A 19,135-nucleotide genomic window follows, 5' to 3' on the forward strand; every position below is an offset into this window, starting at 1 on the left:
GGAGAGGATGGGAAGGACGTCTCCTTCCTCTCTCCCGGGGTGAGGAATGAGCCGCGATCTTCCTAGAGCGTGCATGCTCGGGGTGTGGATATGGTTTTTAATGTGCATTTTCTGGGCTGGCCCCTGTCTTAAACACCCTCCCCTCCCCCCGTCAGTATAGGTATCACCTCCTGAGACCTCTCGCTTGCTTAATCACTCTAACTCATGCACCAGATTTCCTTCCTCCACCAGGCATCAGGGAGTAAACAGAGAGAAATCAAGTTAAAACGTGAATGTTTTTTGGCTACTAAAGGCTGTGCCACTGTGTCCCTTGAGTGCCTCTTTTTGCCGGGTGTAAAATTCCCGGGAGTGAGAGGGCCAAGGGTTTTGGGGGAATAAGCTTAGACATTAAAAGGGACGATTTGGAAATGGACGAATAGAAAGATGATCTCCAAGACTCAAGAGCTTGTGCAACGATCTTTGCCTCTTGTTTCCCCCATACCTCTTCCTCCCAGAACTAGGAGTACGTTCTGAGGAGAGAAGCAGTGTGGTTTAGTGGAAAGAGCCAGGGCTTGGGAGTCAGAGGTTGGGGGGTTCTAATCCCGGCTCTGCCACTTGTCAGCTATGTGACTTTGGACAGGTCACTTCACTTCTCTGGGCCTCAGTTACCTCATCTGTAAAATGGGGATGGAGACTGTGAGCCCCAGGTGGGGCAACCTGATTACCTTGTATTTATCCCGGTGCTTAGAACAGTGCTTGGCACATAGTAAGCCCTAAACAAATACCATCATTATTATTAGGGAGGAAAATTTGATCAGCACCAATCAGTGCTGGCTCAGCTCCCCTCGTGTGCCTGATTAAGTGTATCATGGTTAAGGTGTCTCTCGCTCTTAATACCTGTGGTTAATAATTGTGTTTTTTGTTAGTCGTATTTACTGAGCACTTTGTATCGAACACTGTACTGAACACTTGGGAGAGTACAGTATAACAGAGTTAGTAGACTTGTTTCCTGCCCACAAGGAGCTTTCAATTGAGAGGGGGAGACGGATGTAAATATAAATAAGTAAATTAAAGATATGTACAGAAGTGCTGTGGATCTGAGGGTGAGCTAACAGTGGGACAAACACTGTACTAAGCGCTGGGGTAGATACCGGATAATCGGTCCCGCATGGGGCCCTCAGTCTAAGTTGGAGGGAGAACAGGTATTGAATCCCCATTTTGCAGACGAGGGAACCGTGGCACCGAGAAGTCAAGTCACACAGCAGGTACAGGGTGGAGCCAGGATTAGAAGAACCCAGGGCCTAGGACTCCCAGGCCCAGGCTCTTTCCACTAAGCCGTGCTTCTTCTCTTCATTTGAACTATGAACGCATTCAGAAAAGAAAGGGATTTGTGCATTCGCTGTCCTTGGGAGTTCTTTGCTGCCCTCCCTGAACCACAGCAAAACTAATTCTCACCCAGGAAAAGTGAGTGCAGGTTTCAGGGGCAGATTGGCGTCTATTTAATAGAACTGTCACCGTGGTGTCAGGGGCTGCTGAGCTGTTGGAAATAGCTCTTCCCGCGACCAAACAGCACACCCATTCTATAACGATGTGGCGCTGGGCCAGGGAGTGTGGATGACGCATTGCACACCCTCACCACGACTGCAGAAACCATTTCAATTTATGCCCTGCTGGCCGGAAGGCACATCCCTCCCCCGTCTTAACCATCGACGCCTGAGAAGCGCTCATTCAGATGGCTAGGGGCCAGCAGAGGTGTATGCTGGGCGTCCGTGGATAACAACCCACAGGAACAGGCGAGAGATTTTTCCCTCGGAGACACACACACATACACTATTGAGTTCAGGCTCACCATCGGCAAAGTCATCTTGGAAGGACAACTTTATTGGATCTAGGGTGTGTGCACGAGGGTACACACCCCTGATGGTGAAATTCACCCTTGGGTGCGTGTGGGACTGAAAACATGGGCACTTCAGTCACAAACAGACCGCCCTTCCAGGACAGCATGGCCTCTCATCCTGGCCCCATCGTGGGCCTGCAGTGTGACCTTGGGCAAGCCACTTCTTTAGTCCTCAGTTTCCTCAGTTGTTAAATGGGGATTTGAATCCTGGCCTCCTTCCACAGACCGTGAGCCCCTTGTGGGGGGCTGTGTCCGATCTCATCGCTTAACACACCGCTCGACTTAGAATTCGTTCTTATCCTGGGCATGTCTGTTGTTGGTAGTGCCTGACGCTTTTTCCGTTTTGGCCTCCCCCTCTCGCCGTACGGCCACGTGCGACTTTTCTGCTGGAAAAGAGCCGCCCCCTCTCCGGCTTGCGCCGAGAGCTGAGATGTCGTGTGGTCCAGATGTGTGGAATGTTTGCTCCTTCCTGGATCTTGGTTTCCCAGTTTCTGCCTACCGCCTAGTAGCTTTTTTTGGGTTTCCCCACACCCGTTCTCCTGTCACGCACCCGCCATGAGGCTAGGCACCGACTCCGGGAGACCGTCTTGGTTCCAGGACATTGTCATTTGTGATCCCGCCCTGTTGTTCGACATCAAATGTGGCCCGCAAGTGACGCCAGTGGAACCACACAAGGACGTTTTATGAAGAAAACTGTGGAAATGGTTTGGCTCCGTGACCTCTCCAAAGAAGGAAGATGACCGCATGTGATTCTTCTCCCTGGTTCACTGAAAAACTCCCCAACGACAGTAGAAGGGGCATTGTTTTTGAATCTGGTTTTTTGCACCCCCTTCATCTCCAGTCCCTCACGGGGCAGGCTTGTCAGCATTCACCCTCTTGGCAAAGCCTTTCCCGAAGTCCAGAGGGGCCAGGCCCCCCGTCGCCGTTTCTTCTCCCCCTCAACCTCCCCACTGTCCAGGCAGAACAGCCCACAGGGCAAACGGCAGACCTCGAAGGCCCGAGTTGGTGAGAACTAGCCCACCCCCGATCCCCCATCGCCAAAGGGAGCTCCCGGCTGAAGTAACGGAGCACAAATCTGGCTGTCAGGCCTAGGGAAGCCCGTGGGGGCCAGGGTGGCCAAGTGCCAAACCCAGACTGGGAAAGTTCTTGAGAATTCATCCTCGCTTCCCTGAGCTCCTTCAAAAGTCGGCCCTGACGCAGCCCCAAAAGAGCAGCCGGTCAGTTGGTCGGGTGGTCCATCGGGCGTGTTTATTGCGGACGTCCGGCTGCCCTGCCCTCAATGAGGCCAAGCCCTGCCCCCACGTCAATCAGTCTGTCAGTAGGTTGATTTTATTGAGCGCTTTCTGTGTGCATGGTATTGTACTAAGCACTTGGGAGTATACAATATAGCAATAAACAGACACATTCCCTGCCCACAATGAGCTTACAATCTATTAATGTAAATAAAGAAATTACAGATGTGGACATAAATGCTGTGGGGCTGGAGCAGGGATGAATGAAGGGAGGGAGTCAGAGCGACGCAGAAGGGTGTGGGAGAAGAGGAAAGGAGGGCTTTGTTAGGGAAGGCCTCTTAGAGGACATGAGCCTTTAATAAGACTTTGAAGTGGGGGAGAGTCACTGTCTGTGACAGGCCTGTGGGTGGAAGGGGGCGTCTCTGGAGGAAGCCTTGCTGAGCTGGACGGGTGGCATTCCAGGAGTTAGTCTGTACAGCCAGGAGACTGGCACCCTAGGTCTTCTGTGGCTCGTGGACTATGAGGAGACTGGTACCACCTTCCCCCTTTGAGTCTGAATCTGGAGGCCAGACGGTAGATCCTTGGAGGGGTGCCAGGCTTCCCAGAGCCAGTGATGATGATGATGATAATGATGGTATTGGTTAAACGCTTGTTATGGGCCAGGCAGTGTACTGAGCGCAGGAATGGATATAAGCAAATTAAGTTGGACCCAGTCCCTGTCCCATGTGAGGCTCACAGTCTTAACCCCCATTTTACAGATGAGATAACTCAGGCCCAGAGAAGTGAGGTGACTCGACGAAGGTCATACAGCAGAAAAGTGGCCCAGGATGTCGCCACATCAGGGATGAGAGGCCCGGGATGAGCAAGGGCGGCTTTGAGGAGCGCGGGGAGTTGGTGCGGTTCAGCCTCCCTTGGGATGGAAAAGTTAGGCGGCTGCCGCCTGACTCTCTGGCGGGCGGCTCGGGGCTGCGTTCTGAGCTCGTCGCCTTGTTTACCTCCTCAAGGTGTTCCTGGCAGCGAACCCCTCTTCCCTGAGGACAAATGCCGGCCGGCTGCACCCGGCAGCTGCTCTGCTCATTTTGGTTTTCGGCGTAATTACCTCAGGAAGTGCTGGAGCCCTGGGCGGAAAGTACTACTGTCCAGGGACAGAACATTTCCCAGCCATCCACTCGGCAGCTTGGAGGGGGCATCGGGGCACGGGGTCTCCTTCCAGGATGATGATGATGATGATAATAATAATAGTAGCATTTGTTAGCGATTACTAGGTTGGTGTGGCCTCTCATCCGGTCCCATCACCGGCCTGCTCTCTGACCTCAGGCGAGTCACTTCACTTCTCTAGGCCCAGTTTCCTCAGCACTTAAACAGGGATTTGATTCCTGGCCTCCCTCCTCCTCAGACTATGAGCCCAGTGTGGGACAGGGGCTGAGTCCAATCTCATCGCTTAGCAGAGTGCTTGACTTAGAATAAGTACTTAACCTAGGCCATATTATTAACCTAGGCCCAAGAGTCTGCTGTGTGACCTGGTGCAAGTCACTTCACTTCTCTGCCTCAGTTCCCTCATCTGTAAAATGGTGATTGAGACTGTGAGCTTCACTTGGGACAGGGACAGCGTCCAACCAAATTTGTTTGTATTCACCCCAGCGCTAAGTACAGTGCCCGGCATATATAGTAAGTGCTTAACAAATACCACCATTATTATCATTATTACTATCAAACTCTGGGGCAGATTCAAGCACAGTCCCTGGCCCACTCGGGCCTCACAGTCTAACGGGGAGCGAGAACAGGTTTTTTAATCCCTATTTTCAGATGAGGAAGCTGAAGCCCAGAGAAGTGAAGTGCCTTACCTAAGGTCATACAGCAGGCAAGTGGTGGAGCTGGGATTAAAACCCTCGTCTCCTGACTCCCAGGCCTCTGCCCTCTCCACTGGGCCACGGCTGCTTCTTATTCTCCTGTCTATTTATAGCCCCAGGCAACCCGAGCTCTTGGAGTGAAAGCAGTGACTCCGGAGAAGAAAAGTCTAATACAAAAATCCAAAATCATTTATTAAACATGCCCTGCCCAGACCAGTTCAATAATACCCAAGTAACCACCACCCTGCATTATCTGAACCAAATCAATATTAAGCACTGCTTTCCGGAGAGGTGGAAGACCCTGGGATGGATTTTGATTCTGGAGGCCAACTTTGGACCTCATAGGCCTGGAGGGGCCTGGGAAAGCAGGAAGGTAGAAAACAGCTTGGCCTAGCAGAAAGAGCATGGGCCTGAGAGTCAGAGGACCCGGGTTCTATTCCTGACTCTGCAACTGGCCTGCCATGTGGCCTTGGCCAAGTCACTTCGCTTCTTAGGGCCTCCGTTTCCTCGTTTGTCAAATGGAGATTCAAAACTTGTTCTCCCTCCTACTTAGGCTGGGAGCCCCACCCAAGACAAAGACTGTGTCTCTGATAGTCTTGTTTCACTCCGTTGATTAGGACAGTGTACGGCACGTAGTAAGCGCTTAACGGAGACCACAGTGATCATTATCATTGTTCTTATTACGTTAGCTGGTTTTGGAAGCTTCTTGTGGGTTCCTTCGGCTCCGTGAGGCGCTGGGTTTTGCGGGGAGACCGTTTGTAAACCCAGGTGTTCAGGAAAGGGTAGAAGGTTGGTGTCCCCCACCTCGAGATCCCCTGCTTGTCCCCTGGAAACCATGGGGAGGTTTGGTGGTGCTGACTGTGGGTTTCTAGTCTGTGGAGTACAGTCGCATCACAAACGGATCGAGAAATGTCTCATCACTTTTTTTAGAATATTATTATTGTCATTATTAATGATAATGATATTTGTGGTATTTAAGTGCTCACTATGAACCAAGTACTGTAGTAAGCGCTGTACTAAGCACAAAATCTTCAGGTCCCACATGTGCCTCACTTTCTAAGTAGGAAGGAGAACAGGTATCGAATCCCCATTTTGCAGATGAGGGAACTGAGGCATCGAGAAGTGAAGTGACTTGCCCAAGCTCACCTAGTAGGCTAGTGGCGGAGCCAGGCTTAGAACCCAGGTCCTCTGACTCCCAGTCCTGTGATCCTTCGTAGTCCACGGGGCTTCTACTATTGATTGATTGAGACTTTCACAATCTAATGGAGGACACAGAACAAATGTAATTTTACCAGTAGAAGAAGAAACAGCAAAAGCGAGCAACTGCAACAAATAATGAATGTCTAAAAGGTAGCCTGGGACAAAGAGGGCTGAAATCTGAGAGCAGAATTTGGCGGGCTCGATAAAGCGACGGAGAGTGACTCAGGTTTTCAAAGCAGCCCCTTCTGGACTCGATGGGGGTTCTGTCCGTCTAGAAGCCCTCAGCCATCTCCATGTCCATAGCAGTCATGCGGACGGGGTCCTCTCCCTGTGGATACGCTACCAGAACGATTGCAGGTGGAGAGTGAGGCGTTCTGAGAGAGATGTGTCCATGGAGTTGCTATGGGTTGGAAACGACTTGACGGCGTAAGCCGAGTGCTTGGTACAGTCCTCTGCACACAGCGAGTGCCCAAGAAATACAACTGATTGAGTGCCAAAGCACCGTACCAAACCCTCAGGAGAGCACGAGAGATGCAAGACGCCTATTCCTGTTCCTCAAGGAGCTTACGACAGTGAGACAAGTAGATGGTTGGCACATGAGCAGCATGGCCTAGTAGGTAGAACTTGGGCCAGGGAGTCAGAAGGGCCTGCACTCTAATCCCGGCTCCACTACTCGACTGCTGTGTGTGATCTTGGGCAAATCACTTCACTTCTCTGGGCCTCAGTGACCTCGTGCAAAATGGGGATTAAACCTGTGAGCCCCATGGGAGGGAGGGACTGTGTTCCACGCAGTGTGCTCTTATCCGGCACAGTGCTTAGTACAGTACCTGGCACATAGGAAGTGCTTAACAAATACCACAATCATTATTAGTATTTAGAAGGAATAATGGGGTGAAATGGCAGAATGAGTCCCTAGGAGATAGGCCCTTAGTTGTGTCGAGGAAAGAATGAGACAGTGTCATAATAATAATAATGGTGGTATTTGTTAAGCGCTTACTATGTGCAAAGCACTGTTCTAAGCGCTGGGCGGATACAAGGTGATCGGGTTGTCCCACGTGGGGCTCACGGTTTTTAATCCCCATTTTACAGATGAGGTAACTGAGGCACAGAGAAGTGAAGTGACTTGCCCACAGTCACACAGCTGACAAGCGGCAGAGCCGGGATTTGAACCCATGACCTCTGACTCCCAAGCCCGGGCTCTTTCCACTGAGCCACGCTGCTTCTCTGTCATGTGACTCCGTTGTGATTTCTTTGGAGATGCTTCCTGAAGGAACTGGGGAGGGCGGATCTTAGCGGGAATTGGAATTAATCGTATTTAATGAGCACGTATTTCCTCCCCTTTTCAAGACCTTATTGAAGGCCCATCTCCTCCAAGAGGGCTTCCCAGAATAAGCCCCACATTTCCTCATCCCCCCTCCCTTCTGCATCACCTTGACCTGCTCCCTTTGCTCTTCTCCCCCTCCCAGTCCCCCAGCATTGATGTCCCTATCTGTCATTTTATTTATTTGTATTGTCAGTCTCCCCCATTGTAGACTGTGAGCTCATTGTGGGCAGGGAATATCACTGTTTATTGTTGTATTGTACTTTCCCAAGCACTTAGTACAGTGCTCTGCACACAAGAAACTCTTAAAAATATGAATGAATGAATGAATGAGCACTGGTACTGAGCATTTGGGAGATTATAATGTAACAGAGTTGGTAGGCATGTTCCCTTCCCCCATGGAGCTGCCAGTTTATAACAGTTTTGGAAGGTGGGCAGAGTGTGGAATGGCAGGTGGGAGCTCAGGGATGAGGGAAGTTCTGGGGCAGGGGAAGCCTGGGGGCGAGGGGTCGGAAGTGGGAGAGCCGAGAGACGCTTAGACAAACGCCCAGAAAAAGTTCTGATCCCTGCCCTTGAGGAGTTCAGAGCCACTGGCGGAACTGTGATGCTACCAATGAGGACTTGGTGCTGGGGGGGGGGAAGTGGCGTAAGCCTGGCTGGACCAGAAGAAGGGCAAAGGCCCCTGGTGGTCAGCAGGCCCCCTGTGGTCAGTAGTGTGGGTCAGCGGGTAAGACTACTGCCGCTGGGTTCCGAGCCGGGGCTCCATCTGCTTCATTCCCTCTCTTAAAAAGCTTCCTATGGCATCCCTTGTCGCCTCCTCTGGGCACCGGGCACAGCCAGTCAGCCCCAAGCCTGCCCTCCGCGGTCACAGGCGGGCATGGCCTACCGCCCACCCCTCGGAGCGACCGCCCGAGCCTTCCGCGGCCTCTGCCTGACGCCCCGTCTTGTGTCCTCAGCCATCATGTACGTCATGGGAGCCCTGGGTCCCGCGGCCGGGTACCTTCTGGGCGGGGTCCTCATCGGCTTCTACGTGGACCCCCGGACGCCTGCCCGTCTGGACCAGAGCGACCCTCGCTTCATCGGAAACTGGTGAGTCGGGGAGCCCGTCCCCGGGCAAAGTGGGGTCCGGACTGACGGGAGCTTGGTAGATTGCTCACGGTGCCCAGGATTTACAAAGCTCCTGCCGTGTACACAGCCCTGGGCCAAGCGCCTGCCATGTACAGTGTGGTGTAGTAGATGGAGCATGGACTTGGGAGTCAGAAAGTCATGGGTTCAAATCCAGGCTCTGCCACTTGTCTGCTGCATGATCCCAGGCAAGTCATTTCACTTCTCTGGGCCTCAGTTACTTAATCTGGAAAATGGAGATTAAGAATTTGAGCCTTACTTGGGACAGGGACTGTGTCCGACCCGATAAGCTTCTCTGCACCCCAACACTTAGCACAGTGCCTGGCACGTAATTATTTGAGGAGCAGTATGGCATAATAGATGGAGCACGGGCCTTGGAGTCAGAAGGTCTGGGTTCTAATCCTGGCTTTGCAACTCGTCTGCTGTTTGACCTGGGGCAAGTCACTTCACTTCTCCAAGCCTCAGTTAGCTCATCTGGAAAATGGGGATTGAGGCTTTGAGCCCATGTGGGACAGGGACTGTATTTAACCCAGTTTGCTTGCATCCACCCCAGTGCTCAGTACAGTGCCTGGCACATAGTAAGCACCTAATAAATACCATGATGATGATTATTATTACACGGCCCCGAACTGAGCGCCTGCCATGTACATATCTTTGAGCCGAGCGCCTGCCCTGAGCCAAGTGCTTGGAGTAATCTAACAGAAGCCACAGGCCTTCCCGCCTTCAGTGGGCTGACGATCGAACTAAGGAGGCAGCTAGAAAGACGTTATTTACCCCGATAGGGAGCTAGAGGAAAAACTGGGAAACAACATGTAATAGCACACATCTGTCAAGTCGATGAGACTGAATAAATAATTAAATGTACCCATTGAAGAAGGAGCGTGGCCTAGTGGGAAGGTGAAGAGAGCTGTGTTCGGGCAGATTTGGAAGGAAGGGGCTCTAGCCGGCCTGGGCCAGGTGTTGGAGCTGGGAGAGTCGACCCTGAGTGACTGCTGAATGCCTACCATGTGCAGAGCCCTGAGCTGAGCGCCTGCCATTCGCTCGGGAAGAATGAAGCTTCCGAGCAGAGGAGGAAGAGCAGGTGAAGTGGGGAGAGCTGGCAGGGAAAGCCCAGAAGCCAGTGGCCAGCCACGGCCCTGGGGACGTCCATTCATTCAATCGTATTTATTGAGCAATTACTGTGTGCAGAGCACTGTACTAAACGCTTGGAAAGTACAATATAGCAATAAAGACTTAGACTTAGGCAGTAGCGGGAGCCGGGGGCTGGGTATTTCTCCAAGACCCCAAGCCTCTGCGCCCATGTGGCTCCTCCTGAACCGCCAGTGGTTGCTACCCATGAAAAGGGAGAGGACATCTTGGAAACTCGGCATTCTGGGTCTGGTGGGAAGGGCCCAGAGGAAAGGGGAGCCGGGTTCTACTCCTGGCACCGCCCCTGGCCTGCTGCGTGACAAGTCACTCAAGCTCTCCGTCCTTTTGGTCCCTCCCTCGCAACCCGAACCAACCTTTGGTTCACAGTGGCGAACCTTGATCTCTTAGAGATTCTCTTGCACACTGTCTGTGAAAATAGTCGGGTAACTTTTCTGGGCCCTGGCCACCTGGGTGAGCATTGTGCAGATGCTCATGAGGCAAAGCGATGCCTCCCATCCACCAGTGGGGCATCTGTACCAGTTATTTGAAGTGCGGTGAGGATGGTTACCCTCTCCCTTCCTTCCTTCCTTTCTCCCTCCACCCCATTTCTCTCTCTCTCCCTCAGCCCCCTCCACACCCAGGGATCCCCCTTGCCAGCTGCAACTGGGAAGAACTGGCCAGTCTGTGGCTCCAAAAGAGAAAATCAGAGATGCCCGCAGCAGCAGGCGCCACTAGGGCCCCCTTCTGTTGGCCGAGCCGTTGTCTAGCGCCATGTTTGAGGATGGCTTAGGACAGGCCTCTCTTGTAAAACCAGGGGGAAAACAGAGAGCAAGAAGCAAAGAACGGCAGCAGTGCACACACATATACACTCTGTCTCCTCTCTTTCTCTCTCTCTTACCCCTCTCACCTCATTTCCTCCCTCCCTTCCTTCTTGCCTAACCAGGCATGTCCAAGCGGGAAACCCGCGGGAGCCTGAGAATAGGGTGCCTGGTGGGGAGTCACTTCAGGTGCAGACCAAAGCAATGCCGTGATGGCAGTGCGGAACAGCCCGAGAGGCAGGCGAGGCCAAGGGATGACTCTAGGCGGGCGAGTTCCTGGGGGAAGACAGCGGCGGCAGGGGGATGCATTCTTTGGGGTGCCACCAAAAGCCCTTGGCCACCGCACTCCCCGGGCAAACCCGACCTTGGTTAGGCCACGGAAGAAGCGAAGCTGCAGTTGGTCCCGGGAGGCGCGGCGGTGGGTTTTCACCCACCCCACGCTCACAGGGCAAAGCTTGTTTCGGACCGAGCCGGCCCGGTCCGACCGCTCTGGTCCGCCCCAGGGCCCGACCGCCAACTGGTGTTTTCCGGCACGCAGGTGGAGCGGGTTCCTCCTGTGCGCCGCCGCCATGCTGCTCGTCATAGTCCCCATGTTCGCCTTCCCCAAGACGCTGCCGCCCCGCCACAAGAAGAAGAGAAGGAAAAAGAAGCTGGGAGCCCGTGATGGGCCCGGGGATGAGGACGTCTTCAAGGAGAAATCGAGCACCAGAGGACAAGCAGATGGGGCGGGTCCATCCTCTCTGGGATTCGGGAAGAGCATCAGAGGTAAGGTCATCCAGAGAGGCCACGCCACTGCAGCTCTGCCCCCTCCCATTGCCTCCCCTCTCTCCTTCCCTCCCTCACCCAGTGCACACATAAGCAACCCACGTCCAGTTTGGGGTGACCCCCCTGCAGAGGCTGGATTCTGTAGTAATAATAATAATAATTGTGGCATTTGTTAAGTGCTTACTATGGGCCAGGTACTATAGTAAGTGCTGGGGTAGATAAGAGGTCATTGTGTTGGACACAGTCCTGGCCCATATGAGGGTCGCAGTCTTAATCCCCATTTTACAGATGAGGTGACTGAGGCCCAGAGAAGTGCAACGGCTTGCCCAAGGAGGTCACACAGCAGACATGTGGTGGACCTGGAATTAGAACCCAGGTCCTTCTGGTTTCCAGGCTCAGGCTCTAGCCACTAGGACGAGCTGCTTCTCAACGCCATCCCGTTTCCCCATATGATAGTAGCAGAAATAGTTCTGGTGTTTGTTAGGCACTTACTATAATAATAATGTCGGTATTTGTTAAGCACTTACTATGTGCAGAGCACTGTTCTAAGCACTGGGGTAGATACAGAGTAATCAGGTTGTCCCACATGAGGCTCACATTCTTCCCCCCCCCCATTTTACAGATGAGGGAACTGAGGCACAGAGAAGTTAAATGACTTGCCCACAGTCACACAGCTGACAAGTGGCAGAGCTGGATTCGAACCCATGACCTTTGACTCCCAAGCCCGGGCTCTTTTCCACTGAGCCACGTATGTACCAAGGACTGTTTTAAGTAATGGGGTAGATGGGAGAAAATCAGGTCGGACTCACCCTGTCCCAAGTGGGGCTCACAGCCTAAATAAGAGGAGTGGGATTTAATCCCCATTTTACAGATTAGGCAACTGAGGCACAGATAATCTCAATCAATGGTATTTTTTGAGCATTTACTGTGTGCAGATTACTGAACTAAGCACCTGGGAAAGTATGATATAACAAAGTTTATTCATTCAATCTTATTTATTGAGCACTTACTGTGTGCAAAGCAGTATACTAAGTGCTTGGGAGAGTACAATAAAATAATATACAGACACATTCCCTGCCTACAGTGAGCATACAGTCTAGAGGGAGAGACGGACAATATAAATAGAGTAGGGATATGGACATGATTGTCGTGGAGCTGAGGGAGGGCTGAATAAAGGGAGTAATCACAGTGCCAGGGCGACACAGGAGGGAGTGGGAGAAGGGGAAGTGAGGGCTTAGTCGGGGAAGGCCTCTTGGAGGAGACATGCCAAGAAAAGGGTTTTAAGGTAGGGAGAGTGATTGTCTGATGCAAAGAAAGGAGGTGGGAGTTTTAGGCCAGAGGCAGGATGAGGGGTCAGTGGTGAGATAAATTAAGAGAAGTAAAGTGACTTACCCATGGTTGTGGTGCTAGAATTAGAGCCCAGGTCCTCTAATAATAATAATGATGATGGCATTTGTTAAGCACTTACTATGTGCTAAGAGCTGTTCTAATTGCTGGGGTAGATACAGGCTAATCAGGTTGTCCAGCGTGGGGCTCACATTCTTAATCCCCATTTTACAGATGAGGGAACTGAGGCCCAGTGAAGTGGCCTGCCCAAGGTCACACAGCAGACAAGTGGTGGAGCCGGGGTTAGAACCCACGTCATTTGACTCCCAAGCCTGTGTTTGGACCGTAGGTGCCCAACACTTCTGTCGTGCCCTGCTTTACGGTTGGGGTTGTTTGAACATCTGAACGTGAGCAAAGTCCAGGCACGGGGAACGACCGCGGTCCCCTTTTGCATTGTGGAGTTACGGAGAGCGCACCCCAGGGGAAAGAGCCTGAGTCTGGCAGTCAGGAGACCCGGGTTTCTACTCCAGCTCCTGCCTGCTGTGTGACCTTGAGCGAGTCACCGAACTACCGGGTGTCTCTGTTTCCTCTTCTGGAAAATGGGTTTTAAATGCCTGTTTTCTCTCCCCCTCAGACTGTGAGCCCCTTGTGGGTCAGGGACTGGGCAGCGTGGCTCAGTGGAAAGAGCACGGGCTTTGGAGTCAGAGGTCATGGGTTCGAATCCCGGCTTGGCCACTTGTCAGCTGTGTGACTTTGGGCAAGTCACTTAACTTCTCGGTGCCTCAGTTACCTCATCTGTAAAATGGGGATTAAGACTGTGAACCCCACGTGGGACAACTTGATTCCCCTGTGTCTACCCCAGCGCTTAGAACAGTGCTTGGCACATAGTAAGCGCTTAACAAATACCAACATTATTATTATTATTATTATCTGATTGTACTATTTCTCCCCCAAGTGCTTAGCACAGGGTTGGGCCTATAATAAGGGCTTAAGAAAAACCTCAGTTGTTGTCGTTATTGCGCAGGCACACTTTAGAGCTCAGTGGGAAGCAGCGAACCACAGAGCCTGTGGAGTGGTGATCGAAGGCCCCCGTCACTGGAGACGGGGACCGACCACCATTTTGGGACAGTTAAAAAAAAGAAAACTTAGCAAGCAGCAGGTAGCGTTTGAAGCATTGGTTGGCGGGGGAGTGAGTGGAATTGTCCCTGGGGGAGTCCACTTGGAACCCACAGTGTGCAGAGCACTGTATCGATTGCCTGCTGTATCGGACACCTACCAGTAGTTGTAGTAATAGTATTTATTAAATGCTTATTTGGTGCAGAACACTGAACTAAGCCCTGGGAACGAATCAGCTGTTGGGAATTTAACACGATCCCTGTCCTTCATGGGGCTCACAGTCGGAGAGAGAACAGGTATCGAATCTCCATTTTATTGATGAGGGTAGGGAAAACCGCTAGCATCAAGAGTCAGGAAAAAAGAAGCAAATAACAAAATGATGAAAATGGACGAGTAAGCTCCTGGAGGGCAGGGATAGTATCTACTTACTCTACCGTAATCTCCCAGGCGCTCAGTACACTGATCTGCATACAGTAGGTCCTCAGTCAATACCACTGATTGGGTATATACCTAAGTGCTTCATATAAGGAGAGGCTAAGGGAGACCTAGAAAAAAAGGGAAGAATTATTCAATTTTTAGTATTTATGAAGCACCTGCCGTGTCAGAGCACTCTACCAGGTGCTTGGGAGAATGCCAGAGACTTTGAAGGTACAATCCCCACCTGCAAAAAGATTATAATCTGGCAGAGGAAACACATAAAATAATTTATAGGTTGGCAGAAAAAGAGAACGTAAAGACGGATATGTGAGTGTGAGAGGTTCTGAATAGTAGAGGGTGCAGGTTGAAGTGCCCAGCTGGGGTTTGGCGGATTTGAAGCCAGGAGGGAGAGCTACGGCTTTTAGCCCACTACTTAACACAGTGCCTGGCACATAGTAAGTGCTTAACAAAATACCATAATTATTATAATTATTATGATTATTTCAGGCAGGAGGCAGACCGTGAGTCAGTGGTAGGAGGTGGGAGAGATGAGAAGGAGGCACAGTGTGTTGGTGAATGTGGGAGGAGCGAACTGCGTGAACTGGGCTGGAGTGGAAGAAGAGAGTGGAGAGGTCGTAAGGAGGGAGGGATCGGGAATTAACTGTGAATCCGGGAGAGCGGAGGGTGGAATGTGGGGGCCAGTGGGAGCGCCGGTCAGCTGACCGGGCCGACAATCAGACCGAGGCTGTAAAGATCCTCTTGAGCTAAGCGACCACAAAATTGTCTATCAGGGGCCGGTGGGTCGGTCCAAAAGCGGCCTTGCTGCTGTGGATCCCCCCACCCGTTGTTTCAGCTCACCCGATTTAGTGTCTCCCCCCACCGTGGGAGGAGTAGAGGGAATTCGCCAGCATTTTGGATTCATCCTGGGCACGGATGAGTTATGGAATAAGACGGGCCTCCGCGACCAGACCTATCACCCCCTCTCCAGTCGAGCCCTGGGTTAAACCTCGCTCTCTGGAGGAAAGGTTGAACTTGCCCCGAGGGACCCGGCTCCGGTCCCGGCAGTCGCTAGTGACCCGCCGGGATCTCAATGCTTGTGCCTTCCACGCAGACTTGGAAAGGGGTCAACAATCGCGGACTCTTCAGCACCCAGTCCGAGGGGCAGAGAGGCACTACACTGCCTCCGTCAAAGGGTCCACGAGTTGGGTCGGTTGGTGTCCAAACATTCGAGCCCTGGAATGTACTGAGTGCTTCTGAGAGCGAGTCCAATGCTCCCCTCGGGGGGAAGACACAGATGGCTACTGTGGTCGGGGAGGAGAAAGGATTAGGGGAGTTGGACGCTGTCCACCCGCGCCGTTGTTCTTTTTCCGGAGGCAGGTCAGTGGGAAGGCCTTTGACACTCGATTTTTGTTTCATCTCTGTGTGGGTAGGTGGTTCTCATTTTCGGCATTTGCAGAAAATGATGTAGCTTTTTCCTCATTCACTGTCAAAGTAAAGTCGCATCACACTTCACGTGGCGGTTTTAGCATCCAATCCTCAGCGGTGGCAATGACACTGAGAAATTCTGAAAAGGAAATCCTCAGGAGCTGTTTCCCAAATACTCCTTGCCTCCATTACCTCTCTCAAGATGTGCAGACCCCCTACTCTGCCTCTTTTCAGGCAGAAAAAAAAAATACCATTTTAAAAAATCAAACTTGGAAAAGAGATTATCAGTTTTATCAACTGCTTCCTCTCTGCCACTTATCCAATTGTTTTATTCATAGTAAAGGAACTTGTGATATGGCCTTCATCTTTCCTAAAACCTAACTTGAATTTCCAAAGTTGAAGCCTTCTAGGTTGTTCTGCTGCCACAGGCCTACGCTAGCAATAATAATAATTATTATGGTATTTGTTAAGCACTTTCTATGGGTCAAGCACCGTTCTAAGCCTGGTGGATTGGAGTGAATCAATAAGTGGTAGTTATTGAGCACTGACTGGGTGCATAGCACTGTACTAAGCACTTGAGCACTATATTAGTGCTTAGTACAATGCTACACACGCATCGCTCAATAAATAACATTGATTCAAGGGAGAGTACGGTACAACAGTTGGTAGAAACGTTCACTGCCCTGAAGAAACTTCCAGTCTCTAGAAGAGACGGACAGGAAAATAGATTATGGCTGTGGACAGAAGAAACCTTTCTGAGAGGAGAGTCGTTGGGCTTACTGATCACTTGGCTCATCTCGTAGTGGGGCAGAGGGGCCAAGGACTGGGGTGGACATTTTCCAACACCATTTGGCCTCGTGTCTGGCTGATGTCAGAGCCTAAGGAGCCAAGAGGACATCACCACCCCTTCAGGATCCGTGTCATCTTTTCCTTCGCATGGTTTTTGGCCCCAGGTCACAGGTTGGAGGAGCGCCAGGGTTCGAATCCACCGCCAGGCTGCCGGGTGACCTCTGGCGAGCCCCGGAACTTCTCTGGGCCTCAGTCCCCTTATCTGTGAAAAGGGGATCCAATACCCACTCTCTCCCTCTCCTGTAGACTCTGAGACTGTGTCCAACCCGATGATCTTGGATGTCCCCCAGCACTTAGTACAGTGCTCAGCAGACTCGGCGCTTGACAGATACCATGGTTATCAATATTATGATGGCGGGGAGGGGCGCTACTTCCTACCCAACCCCCGCTTTCCCGCTTCGATTTTCCGACGGCAGGGACGCCCTGCCTGCCTGCCGCCCATCCATGGCTTATAACATCCGTCTGTCATTTTTGTCATCCCGTAGACCTCCCGAGAGCAGCTGGCAGGATCTTAAGCAACATGACATTCCTTTTTGTGAGTTTGTCATACACAGCTGAGAGTGCCATTGTCACCGCTTTTATCACCTTCATCCCCAAGTTCATCGAGTCCCAGTTCGGCATCCCCGCTTCCAGTGCCAGCATCTACACTGGTAAGGCCTGGCCGGCAGGGCCCCCCTCTGCCACCCCCACCCCTCCCTTCCCTCTCCGTGCCCCCGAACCCGCCTCCTGTCTCCCACCCATACAACCGCCCAGTACAGGGCCAGAGCCGGTGGTGGGTGGGTGGTCGGTCTGAAAACCACTGGTTTAGTAAGTACTATTACTACTATTGCATGACTTAGTGGAAAGAGGCCGGGCTTGGGAGTCAGAGGTCTTGGGTTCTAATCCCAGGTCTGCCACTTGTCGGCTGTGTGACTTCGGGCAAGTCACTTAACTCCTCTGTGCCTCAGTTACCTCGTCTGTAAAGTGGGGATTAAGATTGTGAGCCTCACGTGGGACAACCTCATCACCTTGTATCTCCCCCAGCGCTTAGACCAGTGCTTGGCTCCTAGTAAGCGCTTAACAAATACCATCATTATTATTATTATTGCAACTAAAATTAGTACCACTCCTACTGTTACTATCACCACTGACATTACGACGACTGCTACAAGAAATACTCCTACTAGGGTATTCAGATCCCGAGGTGCAGCTCCTTAAGATGGCAGAAGAGAGGCAGTCTGCGGATTTCATCTCTCTCTCTCTCCAGTGGTCAGGCACCTGGCATCACAGCGGTTGGGGTTTTCTCTGCAAATCTATCCATAGCCTCCCCGCAGCAGGCCGGGGCTAGTTGACGGCGGGGGCCGTGACTCACTTCCGGCGGTGGTGCGGCTCGGGGACTGGTGTCCCCTCTATACCCATCGAGGAGTGCTTGGGCTCACGGACGGCCCAGTGGCCTCGCCGCCGTGTGACGATGGACTCGGGACGCCAACTGAGAGATGGCGGTGGTGATGGTGGTGGTTCGGTCTCTGGCTTCTAGGTGGAAGGGCTGTTCCCGGTTACCCGCTCAGGAACCCCCCTACCCCCGACTCTGTGAGCGTGTCTGTGTCTCTCCCAGGGTCTGACCCTTCTTCATCTCTCCACATCTCTTTGGTGTTTCCTATTTTGCCCCGAGTGCAGCCTGTTCAGTTTGGACATGACTATCCTCTTGGGGAGTGCTGCTGGGGAGAGAGGAATGGTCACCTCCAGGTAGAGGTGTGAGCATGGCTCCACCTCAGGAGTCAGCCCAGGCGCAGGAATGGTCCCGTGCGTTTTCCGGGATGCGACTCCCACGTCCGGGGAGGGGCTGACGGTATCCGGTTTGGCTCCGGCTGCAGGGGTCCATCTCATTTGGACAGATGCCGGTCAGCGCCACTGGGGGTCAGGGGCAGCAAGAGGGCATTTCTATGGGTTGTCCGGTCGGCGAGCCCGGAGCCATCATCCAGGGCCGCCTCCCTGGGTCCCCGGCTGTCAAGCTGGCCTAGTCACGGTGTGAGTGTGTGCGGCTGGCCGGTGATTGGCTAAGCGTCCTTGGGGGATTTGGACCGCGGAGGCTCAGGTAGTGGTTGGAGAATGTTCTGGCCTCCGTTGTCCCCACTTTTTCCACTTCTCTCAAATTGACTCATTCCTCCTGCTTGAGTAGTAAGGGGTTGAGCATCTATCGTGTGCTGACCACTGCACGCCGGGCTGGGGTAGGCATGGAGCGATCCGGTCGGGCCCACTCAGAGGCCGTCTCTCTGCAGGAAAGCGTCAGGGGAGGTTTTGGAAGGCAGGGGGACCGGGCCACAGCACGACCTTGGGCTGACATCCGCCCCGAGGTCCGGCCCCGAGCTGCCCAGGAATTCTGGGACAGGAGCCAGGAAAGTAGTCCTGAGGCTCGGTGGCCAGCGGCTAGTGACCAGATAAGCCCTAGGGTGTCCAGGCTTGGGCTGGGTTTTTTTTCAGGAGAAAGCCAAAATGTTCAGGCCGGGAGCCAGTGATCGGCCTTCGATCATTTCTCACTTGGCTTCATACGGAAGGACAAAAGTGGTGTGGAAATGCAGAGACGTGGCAAGCAGGCAGGCAGGATGGTCAGCTGTCTCCCCAGCCCTCTCTCTGCCCCTTAGCCGTCCCGGGAATTCTCCCCTCCCATGGTCTGGGGAGGCCAGCTTTTGCTGTCTGCAGAAGGGTGA

General features: G+C 52.5%; 1 protein-coding gene across 1 annotated transcript in view; it reads left to right on the plus strand.

Moving 5' to 3' along the window:
* The window catches only part of SLCO5A1 (solute carrier organic anion transporter family member 5A1), a 41,522-nt gene that overhangs the window by 9,601 nt on the left and 12,786 nt on the right, over positions 1-19,135 (plus strand). Inside the window, exons 2-4 of the mRNA XM_029069807.1 lie at positions 8,436-8,568; positions 11,089-11,315; positions 16,934-17,098. Of these exons, the coding sequence (XP_028925640.1) occupies positions 8,436-8,568; positions 11,089-11,315; positions 16,934-17,098 (525 nt within the window). The remainder of the gene's footprint in view (positions 1-8,435; positions 8,569-11,088; positions 11,316-16,933; positions 17,099-19,135) is intronic.

The sequence above is a fragment of the Ornithorhynchus anatinus genome, chromosome 7, assembly GCF_004115215.2.
Source record: "Ornithorhynchus anatinus isolate Pmale09 chromosome 7, mOrnAna1.pri.v4, whole genome shotgun sequence".
Classification (NCBI taxonomy): domain Eukaryota; kingdom Metazoa; phylum Chordata; class Mammalia; order Monotremata; family Ornithorhynchidae; genus Ornithorhynchus; species Ornithorhynchus anatinus.